At 30.4% G+C, this 18,472-nt stretch overlaps 2 protein-coding genes across 2 annotated transcripts; one reads left to right on the plus strand and one right to left on the minus strand.

Moving 5' to 3' along the window:
* Positions 1-889: 889 nt before the first annotated feature.
* Positions 890-13,359, minus strand: LOC108770721 (importin subunit alpha-1). Its single transcript, XM_018522423.1, has 13 exons — positions 12,981-13,359; positions 12,484-12,588; positions 11,941-12,227; positions 11,593-11,842; positions 9,624-9,759; positions 9,152-9,525; positions 8,676-9,002; positions 6,983-7,299; positions 6,631-6,841; positions 5,182-5,320; positions 4,737-5,098; positions 4,304-4,614; positions 890-1,019 (listed from the first exon to the last, which is right to left on the minus strand). Exons 2-13 carry the CDS (start codon positions 12,562-12,564, stop codon positions 890-892), a joined length of 2,925 nt encoding a protein of 974 aa, XP_018377925.1. The 5' UTR covers positions 12,565-12,588; positions 12,981-13,359.
* Positions 13,360-16,025: 2,666 nt separating this feature from the next.
* Positions 16,026-18,070, plus strand: LOC108770722 (uncharacterized). The gene is made up of 2 exons (XM_018522424.1): positions 16,026-16,847; positions 17,072-18,070. Exons 1-2 carry the CDS (start codon positions 16,026-16,028, stop codon positions 18,068-18,070), a joined length of 1,821 nt encoding a protein of 606 aa, XP_018377926.1.
* Positions 18,071-18,472: the final 402 nt, after the last annotated feature.

The following is an 18,472-nucleotide window of genomic DNA, read 5'->3' on the forward strand; positions in this document are numbered from 1 at the left end:
GATGCTTAGATATGAATATGTGCACGTATTTTTCAGCCCAATTTATGTCATTTATTTATTCAGCTTGTCGTCGTCGTCGTCGCCGCTAAATTTTGTCTCCTTTTATTACACCTTTTTTCAATACTTTCTGCACTTTTTCTGAATCTTTTCTACATCTCTTCTGCACTTTTTTTACACTTATTTTCTGCACTTTTTCTACACCTTTTCTGCACTTTTCCGATCGCCGCTAAATTTTGCCTCCTTTTATTACACCTTTTTTCAATACTTTCTGCACTTTTTCTGAATCTTTTCTACACCTCTTCTGCACTTTTTTTACACTTATTTTCTGCACTTTTTCTACACCTTTTCTGCACTTTTCCGACATCTTTTTTACACTTGTTCTACATCTTTTTTGAACTTTTACTACATCTTTTCGACATCTCTTCTGCACTCTTTTTACACTTATTTTCTGAACTTTTTCTACATTTTTTCTGCACTTTTTCGACACCTTTTTCACACTAGTTCTACATCTTTTTAGAACTTTTACTACATCTTTTCTACATCTGTTCTGCACTTTTTTACATTTATTTTTTGCACTTTTCCTACATTTTTTCTACACCTTTTCTGCACTTTTCCGACATCTTTTTTACACTTGTTTTACATCTTTTTTGAACTTTTACTACATCTTTTCTACATCTCTTCTGCACTTTTTCGACATCTTTTCTACACTTGTTCTAAATCTTTTTTGAACTTTTACTACACCTCTTCTGCACTTTTTCCGCACCTCTCTCGCATCCTTCCGGCATCTCTTCCGCATTTTTCATGTACCTTTTCTGCACTTTTTCTACAACAGTATCACATCTCTTTCACACCTCTTCCGCATTTCTTCTGCACCTCTCCGCATCTCTTCTTACCGTTTCCGCAACTCTTTTGCACCTTTTCCGCACCATTTCTGTATTTCTTTTACATCTCTTCCGCATTTGTTCTCTACTTCGCATCGTTTTTGCATAGCTTTCCCAGTTCTTCTACATCTCATCTGTCTGTATACATTATTTTATTTGTTAACATATTTACTTATATATCTACATTATCTATTCACCTATCGATGTTATCTATCCATCTTCCAATGTTTCACCTATTCACCTATTTACGTTTTTATTTGGCTATTTATGATATTTATCACCTGTCTACGTTATCTATCTACTTATCTATGTTGTCTGTTTACTTCACGGTAAAAAATTTTTTAAACATTAATATGTATAAATATATGTATAAACATATATAAACACGCATAAATATTCATAATCATAAATAATTATATATGAAATATGTCCATACATTTTTTCTTTCTTTTGTAAAATTATTTTTTAGTCAATTTTAGTGTACTAAAAATAATAATAATATTGAGAAAACATGAAAAATAGTTAATGGGACTATTTTCGCATTGTTTATTTTAGAAAAAATCAAGTTTGGAAAAATGCAAAAAAATTTGCTCATACATGACTATAATTTTACATGCAACTATATATGAGCAATTCTTTTATATTTTTCAAAAATTCTCATTATTATTATTATTTTTAGTATACTAAAAAATAATTTTACAAACTAAGGAAGGATGTATAAACATGTATGGACATATCTCATATATGTATAATTATATATGTTTATGAATATTTATATATGTTCGAATGAGAGCATGAGTAAATTGATAAAGATTAACTAATATGAAGATCAGACAGAACGAAATTATAAGCTGATAGTTTTTAATTAAACTAGAAAATGATAATGAAATAACGATTTATTTCAAACAATGTTCATTTATTTATAATTTAATGTTTAACAAAAGGGGATTGCACGAAAACGAAATTATATACTGGTATTTGTTAACTAAGCTAGAAATTGATAATCAACCGGGAGATATTAAAAATGTAAAAAAAGCATAAAATATATTTTGCAATATCTTTACATAATCATCACATTACGTGTAACTATAATGCGGCATTATAGTTTCGCACGTCGTGTGGATATGTCTTGTCTTATTTTATATTCGGACGTGTTACATTTATAATGTGATAAATTTCATATTATTTTATCACCGACTTCACCATTGTGATGTGATAACAGTTACTTTTTACAATATTGACCTTATTTTTGGCGAACTTTTTATCAATATGGATTTTTTTGGATTTTCCCAGAGAACTACGAGGATCTTTCGCAAACGATCTTCCAATCGCTTGACGAGTTTTTTCGTCCCTCTGAGAGAATACTTCTATCATTACATTTAAAATGACCGGCGACTTATCTCAGTTTGTGAATTTTATGTATATTTTCGATATATGAATTATATATCAAAAATGATATATGAATTATATTGCGCAAAATTTTGTCGAACATCTGAAGAGGGTTCAAATTGGAAGCCGAAACTAGTCATGTTTAAATACTTTTTATTTTCTAATTTATTCTACTTTTGTAATTAATATATTAAACATGATATGATCATTTTAATATCTTAACGTATTGACTCTCGAGTGCCTTTTTTCCTTCTATGTATTTTGAATATTAAGAGTCCTGTACATTGTACCTATTTTTATTAAATAAAAGTATATATTTTTTATATAAAAATATTTCAAATACATGCCCAGCCCTAAATGTCCTCGATAAGTCGTGGAAAAGAGCAAATGACTGCGAAACAGGGTTGACAAGAGATGATTTTCTTTCTAAGAATAAAATATTGTTTTTTTTTCAACATATTTTTAATGTTGCATATATACTTTAAGCAGTATTATAAAAAAAACATGTTTAAAACATATATGAGAAACACATATGTGAGAAACATCGATTAAGCATGTTTTAAACACGCAATTTGAAACAGTTTAAAACATGTTTAAAACATATATGATCGACCTTATTGCGAAATACTCGAAATACGTTTTGAGGATATCATATGGAATTTCCTAAGGGCTTTATAGGATATTAAGAACATTTTTTACAGACTTTTAGAAAAAATTCTTAAAATAAGAAATTAATAAGATGTAGTTTTATTGGTTAAAAAATTACAAAATTAATTATTTAGTCCGCTAAAATCTAGATTAAAGACATACAATTTTCTGCCCAAATAAATAGCAAGCTGTCATCATTTTGATATCAATAATTAGTTATACATGTTACAGATTATTGAAGTCATTACCTATTTAAGATGTAATAACGACATCATTTTTTTATAAATTAATGAATTCATTTATTTATCCATCCTACGACGTATTTACAACGTCATACTCTTATTAATTTGTTAGTACAACGAATAGCTGACCTATCGACGTACTAGTTATATTATGGTCATCAATAACGTTATATAGTAATCTATTAATCACTATAATAACATTATAAATTGATCACTATAATAAAATTATTACAGGCATCAATTAATAACGTCATTTATTTATGTTAACAACATCAAAATAATGACGTATTTTCGATATCAGTTTATAACCTTATGTAACTGACAAATCCATCATTTTAAATATTTGATTCGTCAAATTATAGTCCTAAGAATAATGAATTAATGACATCAAATAGATAACACCTTGCTACTTGGATATATTATCTTAAGTATGTTTTGGATTTAACATACATTAAAACTATTCTATTTAATACGAACTTATTCTTATAATACACACTAAAGAATAAGATCATTGTTCAAAATTGACTAAGATTCGATTGCTAAAACTTAAAAAAAGAATTTTTGTCATGCTAGTATTGCTAAAATTTCATTGGCTGATAAATGTTCCAATTCATATTGTAGGCAGCTGTCATGTATAAATTGGAAATTATATTGACAAATTATTTAACTTATAGTCTTTTAATCCGAGAGAGAATTCAAAGATGTTTCTATTCAGAAAATTAATTTGTTAATTCATTTGTTATATGAAGTTCTTTCTGCCTATCAGATTCCTCTTTAATCGAAAAGCTCTTTTTTATCCTAAAAAAATATTTTTTATTTATAATATAATATATTATAGGACCGTACATGTGATAACACAAACTATAGAATCGAAGCCTTACACGGTCTAGCTGAATCTTAATGCTTGTATGATTCTTATGTGAATTTATATACTACGTATGTAGTCCCACAGAAGTTTTATTAAAATAATGATATGATTAATATATTATTCAGTTAAATACAGATAAAAAGACTATTTTATTCATGATATGTTTGTTGCTTATTTAGATAAAATCTATATAACAACCGCGCGCCCGTCTACGAAAAAAATAGAATTTTTCTAAATGAGCTTTATTTTCGATTTAGAAAGTATAAAGTACAAACCTTTCTAGAAAAACACATGTAGTTGAATATACTTTATGATGATATTGAATAGTTTCTATTTTATCTATTATTCCAAATTTTCTAATCATAATGATAAATTTTTCTGTTTGTTCTACTTTCTCTGCAGCACGCAACATTTCAGTTAGACAATCTAAGACATTAATAACATTATTACAATCCTCTGCTTCCAATAAATTACAAAAAGCTGGTAACAAGCCGGCATTTACTAATTCGTTCAAATGTTCAATTGATCCTATCGATATTATATCCATTACAGTCCATGCAACTATATATTGTGCCTCTTTTGTTCCCTACAAAAAAAATGAATTAAAAAATGAAAAATGTATTAAAAAATGAATTTATTTACAAAGTTCTTTATTGAAATATTTAAAGCAGATGTTCAGCTAATTTTTTCGTGTATAAACGTACTTACAAATTTAAGTATTTCTATCAATGGTGGTAATAAATCAGCATCTATCATACATTGGATTTGTTCTTCGGTATTAACCATTTTGTAGATTGCCGAAACAGTTTCCACTACAACACCTTCGTCGAGATAATTTCGCAACAAGGTACAAAGATACGAGAAACCTCCAGCGGAAATTACAGCACTTGTTTCATAAGTATCACCTGATTCTACTATATGTGCAACTGTGCGCAATGCTGGAAAAAAGATAATTTTTTCCTGCGACATCAGACACCCTAAAACTTGCGGTAGAATACCAGTTTCCAATAACGCATATATGTTATCATCGCATCCATCAGTAAGGTAAGCAAGCATCCAACAGGTATTGGCTGGAACAAACAGCGTTATAGCATCTCAAAGTTACAAGAAATTACATAATATATAAATATAAAATAAAACGTATATATCTTACAAATTACGCTTTGATTTCGAATAGTAAGTAGGTAACTGAAAACTGGTAGAATAGTTCTAATCCATTCAAGAGATAAAGGTGGATACGACTTTTTACATAAATGAAACATAGTCCTTACGATGTCGCGCATGAATATCATCTGCATATTTTATAAATATCAGAAAATATTGAGAAATGATATTTACTTATTAAAAGAAACATAGATTTAAAACTTTATTTAACATAAAAATTAAGTGTATATTGCTAATTTTTGTACTAAAAGCAAGCGCTTGCAAACATCATTAGCGTTGTTTAATATTTCAAAGTAATTTCATAAAAACATGTAACATTTCCAAAAATATATTTATTCTTACTCGTTTACATTAGATAAATGCAAATATTACTAATTCACATACTAATAAACAAAGAAGAAAAAAAGAAAAATTCAAGGACAAAAAATATTTTATTTGGACATATCTCATATAACAAATTCAAAATAAAAAACTATAATCTCAAACTATATTATCAGATAAAACAAATATTATAAAGAAACAGGAAAAAGAAATATTTATAAAAAATACATACTTTTAAATTTTAATTACAACTAATTTAATTTCTCTCGAATGAATATAATATATTGTATATATATATATTTAAGATTTTAGTTATCAATATTATACTTGTAACAATTGTAAAATAAAAAGCTATTTATAATAATTGTAAAATATCTTGATGAATAATTATTATTTACATTCTAGAATCATTAGTAAAATACAAGTTTGTCATTCACATATGAATAGTTATATATTTTTAGTATAGTATATATAATTTCTCTTTTAAATACTTTTAAGGTTCTATTTCTTAAATTATAATATATAATTAAGCTACAATTTAATTATATCATATTTATTAAGTTATAATTTAATTAATAGGATGTTACGAATATTATACTATTCTATTTTTAAATCAATACCAGACTAGTTTAATCACTTCACTTTCTTGTAATAAAGATACAAATATAATATTAAAAAGTCATTCATTGCTAGTATCAACAATTAACTATTAATAAGTGCAATCGATTTAAAAACATGTTTTTATCACATTAGGTAAATTAATTGGTCTCCGGTTTGCAAATAGCGTTTGTACACTCTCTAGACAAATGAACAAAAATCTTGTTTCTGAGTGTCAAATACGAAAGCAAGTAAGACAAATGTAATTAAAGGATATTATTAAATACATTGAGAAAAAAATATCCTAAATTTCAATAAATATTTATTTGAATAGTACCAACTAAATATTTATATTAAACATATATAAAAATATATTTGGTACAAAAAACATTAATTTGATTTAACAATCATTACTTTTTATTAAGTAAATATTTATTTATTATAAGTAAATGTTTAGCAATATTCAAATAAATATTTATTTAAATTTAGACTATTTTTTTCAGTGTACAATGTCACTTACTGAGGTATCAGAATTAATTAATTTAATCAAAAGGGGTAGAGCAGCATGATTAAGAGCAATATCACGTGCATAAGGTCTATCTTTCGTTATATTTCCTAAAATATGCACTGCTTTTCTTGCAATAAAAAACTCTGTGGACTTAAATAGCTTCACTAATTTTGATATTATTCCATGTTTTATAATACTCTGCTTTTGTTTGAATGTACCCAAACTCATGTAAGTAAATACATACATTATTTCAAATTGTAAGCGAAGACTGAATAAAAATTAAAAAATAATATCTTATTCTCATAAATATATGAAGAAACAATTTTATTTCGACAAATAATTTTTTCAGTTTTCAAATACATACTTGTGACAGCTATCTAAGAGTTCAATACTACGTGATACTATGTCATCTTCTACTATATCATTCATAGAAATTCTATTACGTATTCTTTCACGTAATAAGGTTTTGTAATTCTGAATTGCCACTAATTGTAATGTTTCGTTTGATGAGTATAAGTAATTTACAATTTCTTCTACAGAAAGACGAGAAGTTAATGTAACATTTATGTTTGATAAATCTGGTAATGCTTGCTTTGTATCAAGATTGCAATTTGACAATCGATCATCTTCTTTGGCTTTGCATAGCTCTACTGATAATGCGTCTCCGTTTATTCGTGCCTCCTAAGAAATATAAAATATGTAAAATGTTTTGCATCTACTTGTAGCGATCTACTGTATTAAATAATTAAAATAAAAGATTGAGAAGTATCGCGTTATCATTTACGTTACTTTTTTCGGTAACGATCGTTACTTTTTAGTGTCTGTAACGGTAATCGTAACATCGTTACATTTTTATAGTAACGATAATGAATTCAACTATTACTTTATCGTTATTTAGTCCCTTTTTATCTTTATAAGTATTTAATAGATCGCATTATTTTTCATTGACTAGAAATATTTTATAATAAACATGTAAATATCGACAAAAATATTTTGTATCTTAGGTTGCATTCTGATAGTCATTGTCAATACTGAAAATCTGTAGTATATACGTATCTCAAACTATAAATTTTCAGTATTGTCAGTAGATATTGGAATGCACTCTTATAATAATAACATTTAATTAATGTTTAAAAACAATGTTAAAAAATTGTTAACAAAATTTATATTTAAAATTACAATTATTTAATTTCCTAAAGGTAAGCGTATTATACATATACACTAAAAATATATAATATACATTAAAAAATAAAAATATTAATATAATTATCATAAAGAAATATTAAATATATGTTTAATGTAAAGAAAAGCTTGCTATATAGATTAAATTAAATTTTTAAGTTTTAATATTGATTTTTACAATTAATATTTATTATATTAATTAATATGAATTAATATTGATTATTAAATAATGTATATAATTTCTAAATCTAATATGTATCTTATTTTAACATTAAAAAAAAGTAACGAAAAGAAATATTGTTATTTTTAAAAATTAGTACCGGGAACAAATAACTTTATGTAGTAACATTCCCAACATCGAATTGTCTTAATAAAAATTATATATACAATCAAAAAGCATGCAAGTTGCGTTTACACATTGAGAAAAAAACACAATCGGTTTTAATAAATATTTAGTTCAATATTACTAATTAAACTTACAATAAATAAATATTTGTTCAATAAAAAAATTATTGTTCGATCAAATTAATGGTTCTTGTACTTAATAAATATATCTTTATATTTAATAATTAGTTTGCAGTATTCAACTAATATTTATTAAAATTGACTATATTTTTTCTTATAATGCACATAAAGTTAAATCTTAAATATATGAAACAGATATTTTTAAAATGTAACTTTTCATTTTTGTTGGACGGGGAATATGAATATTTTTTTAAAATTAATAATATGATTAATACCATACAATACAGATAAAATTATAATTTTATTTATAATATATTTTGCTTATTTAGGAAAACGTAATTTTTTATAATAAAAATAGTTTTCTACATAAATTATTTTTGTATTTATGAACATTGAATAAATGTACAAACCCTTTGAGGAAAGTACACGTTGATTATAGCCAAAGATTCTGCATAAACTCGTTCATTCTTATGATATTGGAGATTTTCTATTTTATCTAATCCTCCAAATTTTTTGATCATAATGGCAAGTTTTTCTGCTTGTCCTATTTTCTCTGCTGCATGCAAGATTTCAGCTTTACCAATTAAGGCATTAATAATATTTAGATTATTGTTTGATTCAAGTAAATTACAAAAAGCTTGCAACACGCCAGCTTGCACTAATTGGATCAAATGTTGAATCGTTCCTCCAGTTATCAAGGCAATTACAGTCCATGTGGCTATTATTTGCGCATTTCCCTAAAACAAAATTATGGATACATTCTACAATATATTCTTATCTACAATATATATAATGATATATTCTTTATCAAAATATTTAAAACAAGTTTGTGGCTCGTATATTTTCTTATGTATGCACTAGAATAGAATATAAGAAACATACTTACAAACTGAAGCCCTTCTATCAGTAGTGGTAACAGATCAGCACTTATTACACTTTGAATTCGGTCTGTATTGTCAACTATTTTAAAAATTGCCCAAAAAGCTTCCTCTACAATATATTTCTCATCGACACACAAATAATATCGTAACACGTCACCAAGACGCGACAATCCTCCCGCGGAGATTACAGCATTCTTTTGTGCATCATCGCCAATTGTCACTATATTTCCTACTGTACGCAATGCTGGAATAACGATAGTTTCTTTCCTCAACGTCAGACATTCTAAAAGTTTCGGTAGAATGCCTACAGTTTCCATTATTGCTTGTACATTATCGTTAGATCCATCGGTAAGGTAAGAGAGTGTCCGGCAGATGTCGGCTACAACAAACAGAGATATTATGTAAGTATTTAAAAATTAGAATAAATTATATAATGTATAAAATAACGATAAAACAGATAAAATGCGAATATCTTACAAATTATGTATTGATTTTTAATATTAAATAAGCAATGAAATACTGGTAGAACAGGTCTAATCAATCCAACACTTAGAGGTATATTCCTTTGACATAAATTAGATAAAAGCCATGAAATGTTGTCCATGAATGACACCTGCATATTTTATCAAAATCAGAAATATTGAAATATTGTCTACTTATTAGAAGAAACGTAGTTTTAAAATTCTACTTGACGTAAAAGCTAAACTTGTCTCGCTAACATTTATGTTAAAAAAACTTACAAACATCGTTATCATCGCATCTTTCAAAACACTTTGATAAAAATATGTTGTAATTTCCTAGGAAATTTCCTAGGAAAAATACATTATTATTACCTGTTTATATACGTTTTTTTATAGAAGAGATAGTGCAATAAAATCATAAGCGCTTTCAATTACCCAACACAAATATTATTAATTCAGATTCTAACTGCTAACAAAACTAAATTCAAGAACAACGATAAGTTAAAAATTCAAGAAATATTTCATTCCCCAATATAAATGTATACACTCCATGTATATAACTGATGATCTAATAAATAAAAAAATTATGAAAATTTACATTAGGGGAGCATCCCCCAATGACCTTGATCCTGACACATATTGTCAAGGTCATGACCTTGAGTGACCTCCAACAGGTTTTAGACGTCGCTCGTCTTTCGTCAAAAAGTTGTTAATAAAAAAAGTTTGAAAAATAACGTCTTATTCCTGCTATATATAATATTAAAAACTATTATATACCCTTCCTTGCTTACTTAATGACTTTTCACGCGAAGCGACTTCCCCCCCTCCCCGCTTCAGGGATGCACGACTTCTACGCGAAACGATTTTCACCTTACCTGTCCCCCTGCTTGGGGGGCGCACGACTTCTACGCGAAGCGATTCCCACCCCACCTCTCCCCCTGCTTGGGGGCGCGCGACTTCCACGCGTAGCGACTCTCATCCCTCCCTGCTTGAAGACAATTTATTTTATAACAGAGAATTTTGTTTTATATAGCGGAACTTTTTTTTTAATAACTTTTTAACGAAAGACAAGCGACGGCTAAAACCTGTTGGAGGTCACTCAGGGTCATGATCTTGACAACATATGTCAAGGTCCAGGTCATTGAAGAATGCTTCCCTAATACAAATTTTTATAAAAAAAAATTATGATCTCACATTGTTATCAGATAAAATAAAATATTGTGAAGAAAAGCTAGTAATTCTTTAAAAAAGATTATTTAATGAATTTCTTTCGGACAGTAGATTTGAGGTTTTTGTTATCAAGAAATTTATAATAATTGTGGAATAAACAGTTTCTTAATATATAATATATGAATTATTCTGTACTTTCGTATATAATTTTACTTCTTTATAAATAATTATTATTTAGTTTCTATAACAGTCATTAACAATCTCAGTTTGTCAATGCTAGTTACACATGTTTTGTATAATATATAATTCTCTCTTTCAAACACTCTCTTTCCATTTAAATACTATTTATGAAAATTACTTATAATTTAATTAGGTAATTAAAGTGTTACGAATATTACTATACCTAAATGTTCTAAATCAACGGATGTAGTTCGATTATCTTCACTTTTTTACAATAAAAATAGAAATATATTATTACAAAATTATTCATTACTAGTACCAACAATCAACTATTATCGAATGCAGGTGATTTTTAAAATATTTTGTCACTCTTATTTTGTCACTCAATATTTTATCCTCTTTTAGGCGCAGACAATAAATTATTTCCAAGATAATAAATATCCTTTTTAATTTATATTTTTATTTCTTGATGGATAATATTATATTAGGAAAGAACACTCAATATGTTCGCCAAGTTTCATAGAAAGTGAAACAGTTTGTAGCTTCCCTTTCGGAGTCATATTGTCAATACTGACAATATGAAAGCAAGTGAGATAATCAAGAGTGATCAAGAGATATTATCAAATACCACTTACTGAAGTATCGGATTTAATTAAATCTGCCAAAAGAGGTAGAGCATTATATTTAAGAGCAAAGTCACGTGCATATGGTTTATCTTCAATTATATTTCCTAAGGCACGCACTGCTTGTTCCGCGACAATAGGCGATGATTTAAGTAGTTTTATTAATTTTGATATTGCTTCACATGTTATAACATGCGTTTGTTTGAATGTATCCAAAGATATGATAGCTAATAAAGATGCTATTTGAAATTGCAAGGAAATACTGAAACAGAAGTAAAGAAATTATGTTTTATTTGTAAATAATTCATATATAAAGAAACAATTTATTTAATTTGATAAATCATATTTTCGTATACATACATGTCATTGTCTAAGAGCTTAATACAGCGTGGTAATATATCATCTATCGTATCATTTATAGAAGGATTTTTTTCTCGTTTTAATCTTGCGTAAGCTTGGATTCCCAGTAATTGTAATGTTTCATTTGACGAGTTTATGTAGTTCACAATTTTATCTACAGAAAGATCGGAAGTGGGTGAAAGAGCAGAATCTATTAGTTCTTGCTCCATATCAAGATTACGTTTAAATAATCGATTATATTTTATGGTTTTACATAACCGGACTGCATTATTTTCCATTCGTTTCTTCTAAAAAAATATATACATATATCAAGTACGTGTAAAATATTTCATACACATCTAGTAATATATCCTATATCAAGTAATTGAAATATCTTAACAGAAATTATATACAATAATGAAAAAGATGTATGTACAATATATTTACATATAAAGTTAAATCTAAAATATATGAAATATATAGAGAACTGAAATAAAAATGTTGGTTGCTATAAATTTTTTATTTAAGTTCTATAAATTAGAAAATAATTTGATATACACTTACTTCATATTCCATATCAAATACAATCATATCAGATTCAAATTTTGCTATGTGTCTATTGCTATCATCCTCTTGAGAAGACATTGTCTCGAAGATCTTGTAGATTCTCTGATTGCATAAATATTTAAAAAAAATTCAAATTAGAAATATACTCATAATGATAATGATAGATTAGAGTACAATAAGAAATAATTTATACATCCAAATCTGGTAGAATGCGTCTATAATTAACTTAATCAAAATTTACATTTTATTATGTAAAAAAATCTCGAATTATATTATAATACAACCAACGTAATACAATAATACAAAAACATGATTATATGTTAAACGTTCTTATTTTCAAATTTACTTTCCATAACAAATATAATTATTTCTATAGATATCTAACAAATATATATAAATAAAAAAACATGACTAAAATTTTATTTATATAATATCTATATAAATAAATTTTGATTTCAAGCATATCTTTACTAATTAGTCAGTGCAATAATTACCTGATCAAACTGTAGGTTCCCTTGCGAATGTCCGTGTTACTTGTTTATCTTAATGTCGATGACTGACAAGTTCGAACTCGTTGTTATTATCGCATCATATACTAAACTCTCTTTATTTCGGATATGAACAGCTAATCGAGTCTATTTTTGACGCCATAACGTCTGTCTCATATTAATCGTATCATGGTTGAAGTTTTTCTGAGAATCGAGAACGCTAATCGATTTAAAACATCGTTAACATATTAATTGTTATCGATGATAAGACGTGTTATATTACGATTATATTGTTAAGTGGGAAATTAAAACAGGTACATGTAATTTTGTTCATTTTCACTGGGCATTGTGTGTAAAATTGATCAGCGTCCTCGATTCTCAGAAAAACTTCAACCATGATACATTTAATATCAAACAAACACCGATGTTAGGGCGTCAAAAACAAACGCGATTAACTGTCAATAGACAATCAACTTCTTATCAAAATTTTAATAAATAATTGTATTTCGCGCCTCTTCCTTCAAGATAAAACGTAGTACTCCTTAACCATACGCCGGGGCGCCACAAACTTTAAAGACAAAATGTCCATCACACATGTTCCTCTACCGCGTGTCATTCTTTTTCTTTGTGCCGAGGTGACCACATCGGGGAGAGATGAATATGGGAAAAAGAAAATATAAAGACAGAAGTTCGGAAGACCCTGAAGAGAATAGGTTAGGAAGAAAAATGAGACGGTTGATGAAAGAATTTAAGAGATATAACGCACGTGGTAACAAAGATTCGAGTAAGTATAATGTAGGTTAGGTTACCAGAAGCTTCCTACATCTACGTTACGTAGAGAGGAAGAATAACGCATTTTATGCGGAATGGCTTGTACGCTTCGTCACGTCATAGGATTATCCTTTGAACGGGCCACAGGCTCTAACCTGTTGGCGAGATTATCTCAGACGAGAGGTTATAGTCTCCTCTAGGTACAAGCCACATATAAACGACCGATTTTATCGGACGAAGGAGTCATATTTTCGTATTTTACGAAGTAATACTCTTGATTAAGTGCATATACAGGTTTATGCCAAGTTATACCTTCGTATTTTACGAGGTAATACACATGGGTGTATATATGTGTAAATAATCACATGCGGTTGCGCTTTCGCAAAATTTGGGCATATAGATTGAGTAAATTGTTATGATTTCTCTTTTGTTAGGAGATCATGAATCGAGAGCGAGAATCTCGGATTGCAAAGATCAAACACAAGGCGTTGATCTAGAGCGTCGCTCTCGGAGCCCTTCACATGGCTCAATTGAGTCTACGCCGCCCTTAGAACTCTCTCCGAAGGAATGTTTCATTCCTGAGGCACAGAAAATCACTTCCGAAATAGACCTTCCGTTGGAGGTCCATGTACCTGTGGAAGATCAGCAGCCGTCTAAAGTGGACAACAGTGCTGCTTCCTCAAACATACAGGAGGAAGTCGCCATAGAGGATTTAGACATAGAAATCCTAGAGGCCATTGGCAGTCGAGTAGCAGAGGAGAGAGTATTGGCACCGGCCATTCCTAAGAGCGTGGCGGTCCGAATGGAAGATATTTTAAAGAAAGGTTTGCCAAAAGAAGAGAGAGAAAACCTCTTAAAGAATTATAACCCTCCAAAGAATTGCGTCATGATTGATCCTCCTAAATTAAATGAGGAGCTTAAAGTTTCCTTGAACGAAACAGCAATAAAACGAGATAAACGCATTATGGAAAAACAAAAGAAAATCACGGCTTGCCTTGCTATAATGGGTAGCTCTATTACTGAAATTATTTACAGCAAAAACAATAACAAAGACCAGAAGTTATCCTCTTCCCAGATCCTGTTAATAAAAAAGCTCAGCGACACTACACGATTAATGGCTGATTTACAAAGAGATGAGTCCTTGACTCGTAGAAGTCTTGTGCTGTCAATTATTAGCAGTTCTCAAAAAGAAACATTAGAATCATCGGTAGCAGAGGAATGGCTTTTTGGCCAGAAGTTAGGAGAACGGCTTAAGGCAGCGAAGATAATCGAAAGATCCAGTAAGGATTTGAAAGCAAAGACGAAAACCACGGGATCGACAAAAAACTTCAAAGGCCCTCCTCGACGTCAACCCTTCAAGACAGCGACATCGGGCGGGTACCGGAACAGAGCCTTCAGTCGGAATCAGTTCGGCAAGAAGAAGATAGGCAATCAGAGTGTAGCAACTCGCGACGATTCTCAATCGAACTCGACTACCCAGAACAATCAACAAAAGAAAGCTTAGTGATAGTGGAGGTAGGTAAGCCAGCAGGCAGATTGAAGTTTTTCTTGAAGAGTTGGAAAAAATTAACCTCCGATTCCAGAATTTTGAGTTGGTTAGAGGGTTACACGATTCCTTTTTCAAAATCAGTCTTTCAGAATTCAATTCCTAAAGAGCCATCATGGTCCTTAAAAGAACGGATAGATATTCGAGAGCACGTTAAAAAATTAGTCTCGAAAGGTGCTATTAGTAAGTGCCAACCGTGCGAGGATCAGTTCCTATCGGGAATATTCTTAATTCCTAAACCAGATGGAACGAATAGATTAATTCTTAACCTTAAGAAATTGAATGAGTTTATTAAAACTGAACATTTCAAATTAGAAGACATTAGAGTAGCGTGTAAATTACTTAACGCTAATTGCTTCATGGGTAGGTTGGATCTCAGGGATGCTTATTACTTGATTCCTATCGAACAAGGTTACAGAAAATACTTAAGATTCTCCTTTGAGGATACTCTTTATGAATTTAATTGCTTACCCTTTGGTCTAAATACGGCTCCTTATGTTTTTACAAAACTCATGAAGCCGGTGATGTGTCAATTAAGAAACTCAGGATATTTATCAATTATTTATCTTGATGATCTGTTACTTTTAGGAAATTCGCAGACAGATTGCTCGAATAACATTAAAGCAACAGTAAAACTTTTGGAAAGCTTAGGGTTCATTATTAATGAAGAAAAGAGTTGCAAAGTTCCATCGCAAAGCTGTAGGTTTCTTGGATTTGTTTTAAATTCACGGAAAATGACGTTAGAATTACCATTAGATAAAAGGAGAAAAGTCCAGGATCAGGTAAGAGCCTTCAAAAAAGTCAAGAATTGCACGATTAAAGAGTTTGCACAGCTGATAGGATTGTTGGTATCTTGCTGTCCGGCTATTCAATATAGTTGGGTACATATTAAGAGCTTAGAGAGAGAAAAGTATCTAGCGTTATTGAGATCCAAGAAGGACTATGAAGGATTTATGGTTCTAAGTCAGAGTTTACAGGAAGATTTTTTGTGGTGGGAACAGAACATTGAAAAGAGAGTGTCGAGTATCGCAAATCGTGAATTCAGGCTGACCATTTTCTCGGACGCCTCCCGTACCGGTTGGGGAGCGGCGTGCGGTAAAGAAAGAACTCATGGGTTCTGGAGTGATTCCGACAAATTGCACCATATAAATTTTTTAGAACTTCTTGCAGCTTTTTTTGGTCTTCAATGTTTCGCCTTAGAGTTAAGAAACTGTAATATTCTATTAAGAATTGATAATACCACTGCCATTTCGTATATAAATCGTATGGGTGATGTGAGATTCAAAAAACTTAGCAATCTCGCCAAATCCATTTGGAGATGGTGCGAAGATCGCGAATTATTCATTTTCGCGTCATACATTTCGTCAAAAGATAACGCGGATGCAGATTTTGAATCTAGAAGGCTAGGAGACGGAACGGAGTTTGAGTTATCAGAGACTGTTTTCCGCAGAATTGTTAAGGAATGGGGACTCCCAGAAATAGATTTATTCGCGACAAGGATCAATACAAAATGTAAGGACTACGTCTCCTGGATCAAAGATCCTGGCGCAATAGCGGTAGATGCCTTTACCTTAAGTTGGAATAAGTTTTTCTTTTATGCATTTCCACCATTTATAATAGTTTCTAGAGTTTTACAGAAAATTAGATCGGAGAAAGCGAATGGAATAGTAGTGGTGCCATTTTGGCCAGCACAACCATGGTTCCCTTTATTCCGCTCAATGCTGGAATCGGAACCCTTAATAATTAACCCTAACAAGGATGTGTTACTTTCTCCGGACAGGGAGCCGCATCCTCTTTGGAGGACGCTTACCCTGGTGGCAGGAAAATTATCAGGGAAGCCTTCCTAATAAACGGCATCCCCGAAGAAGCTATTAAGATCTCCATGGCCTCCTTGAGTGAATCATCTCTCAAGCAATACGACAGTTCGTTGAGGAAATGGTGGTTTTTTTGTAAATCCAGAGAGTTGTCCTTGTATAAAGTAAAGATAGCAGATATTATCAAGTTTTTGACCTTACAGTTCGATAGAGGAGCATCCTACGGATCTCTTAATTGCATTCGATCGGCTATCTCCCTTATCGCGGGAACAGAAATCGGAAGGAATGAGAGTGTTATGAGATTTTTCAGAGGTATATCTAAGTTAAGACCTCCAGAACCGAAATACGACTCCACTTGGGATCCGAAGACGTTGCTAGACTTTCTCAAGAAATTACCAAATAACACCTTATCTTTGGCTAAACTTAGTAAGAAGTTAATAGCGTTGTTAGCTTTAGTAACGGGCCAAAGAATTCAAACCTTGTCCTTAATAGATATAAGGAACATCGTTATAAGAGAGGATTTGATCGAAATTAAAATCCCGGATAGAATTAAGACGTCTAGACCCGGATTGAAACAACCGCTGTTAGTTCTACCCGTTTATGAGAAGGATCCAAACATTTGCCCGGTTAGAACACTCCAAGTTTATCTCCAAAAGACCCAAGATCTCAGGAAGGATATCAATTCGATATTTATATCATTCAAGAGACCCTTTAAGAAGGTGTCTTCTCAAACGTTAAGCAGATGGCTAAAGGATATATTGCATAGTAGTGGGATAGATACAGATATTTTCTCAGCGCACAGCACTAGACATGCGTCCACGTCTGCGGCTAGAAGGAAAGGTGTCAATATTGACATTATTAGAAAATCGGCTGGATGGACTAAAGAATCGGCCACCTTCGCAAGATTTTATGATAGGCCCATTGGCCATGATGTAAAGTTATTCGGACAGGCTATTCTAGACTAATAACAGTTTCTAAAACACAAGTACGAGGTTTATATAAACAGAGTTTCTATGTAACCTTATTTCTTAAATAAACTCTATTACATTATCTTCTAAGAGCTAAGTTGCGAACGCAAAGGATATTTAGCCGCAGCCATCTTTAAACATCTACGTTTTATCTTGAAGGAAGAGGCGCGAAATACAATTTAATGATTAAACGAACTTACCTGTAAGTGAAGTTCTATCATAATTGTATGAAGCGCCTCTTCCGAAAGATAAGTCCCCCCCTATACCCACGTCCGAGAAGCTCGGACCCCAAGATGCTGGGAACTGGCTGCGGCTGGACTTTAAAAAAAATGACACGCGGTAGAGGAACATGTGTGATGGACATTTTGTCTTTAAAGTTTGTGGCGCCCCGGCGTATGG

The sequence above is a fragment of the Trachymyrmex cornetzi genome, unplaced genomic scaffold, assembly GCF_001594075.2.
Source record: "Trachymyrmex cornetzi isolate Tcor2-1 unplaced genomic scaffold, Tcor1.1 scaffold131, whole genome shotgun sequence".
Classification (NCBI taxonomy): Eukaryota; Metazoa; Arthropoda; class Insecta; order Hymenoptera; family Formicidae; genus Trachymyrmex; species Trachymyrmex cornetzi.

What these genes read in the sequence shown, in the direction of transcription:
- LOC108770721 (XM_018522423.1), bottom strand. Translation starts at nt 12,564, where the DNA reads ATGTCTTCTCAAGAGGATGATAGCAATAGACACATAGCAAAATTTGAA. An exon ending in AAGCTCTTAGACAATGACAT is followed by an intron (nt 11,843 to 11,940) that starts GTATGTATACGA and finishes CTTCTGTTTCAG; the next exon opens with TATTTCCTTGCAATTTCAAA. An exon ending in TGATAGAAGGGCTTCAGTTT is followed by an intron (nt 9,003 to 9,151) that starts GTAAGTATGTTT and finishes ATTTTGTTTTAG; the next exon opens with GGAAATGCGCAAATAATAGC.
- LOC108770722 (XM_018522424.1), top strand. Translation starts at nt 16,026, where the DNA reads ATGACGTTAGAATTACCATTAGATAAAAGGAGAAAAGTCCAGGATCAG. An exon ending in AAGATCCTGGCGCAATAGCG is followed by an intron (nt 16,848 to 17,071) that starts GTAGATGCCTTT and finishes TTCTCCGGACAG; the next exon opens with GGAGCCGCATCCTCTTTGGA.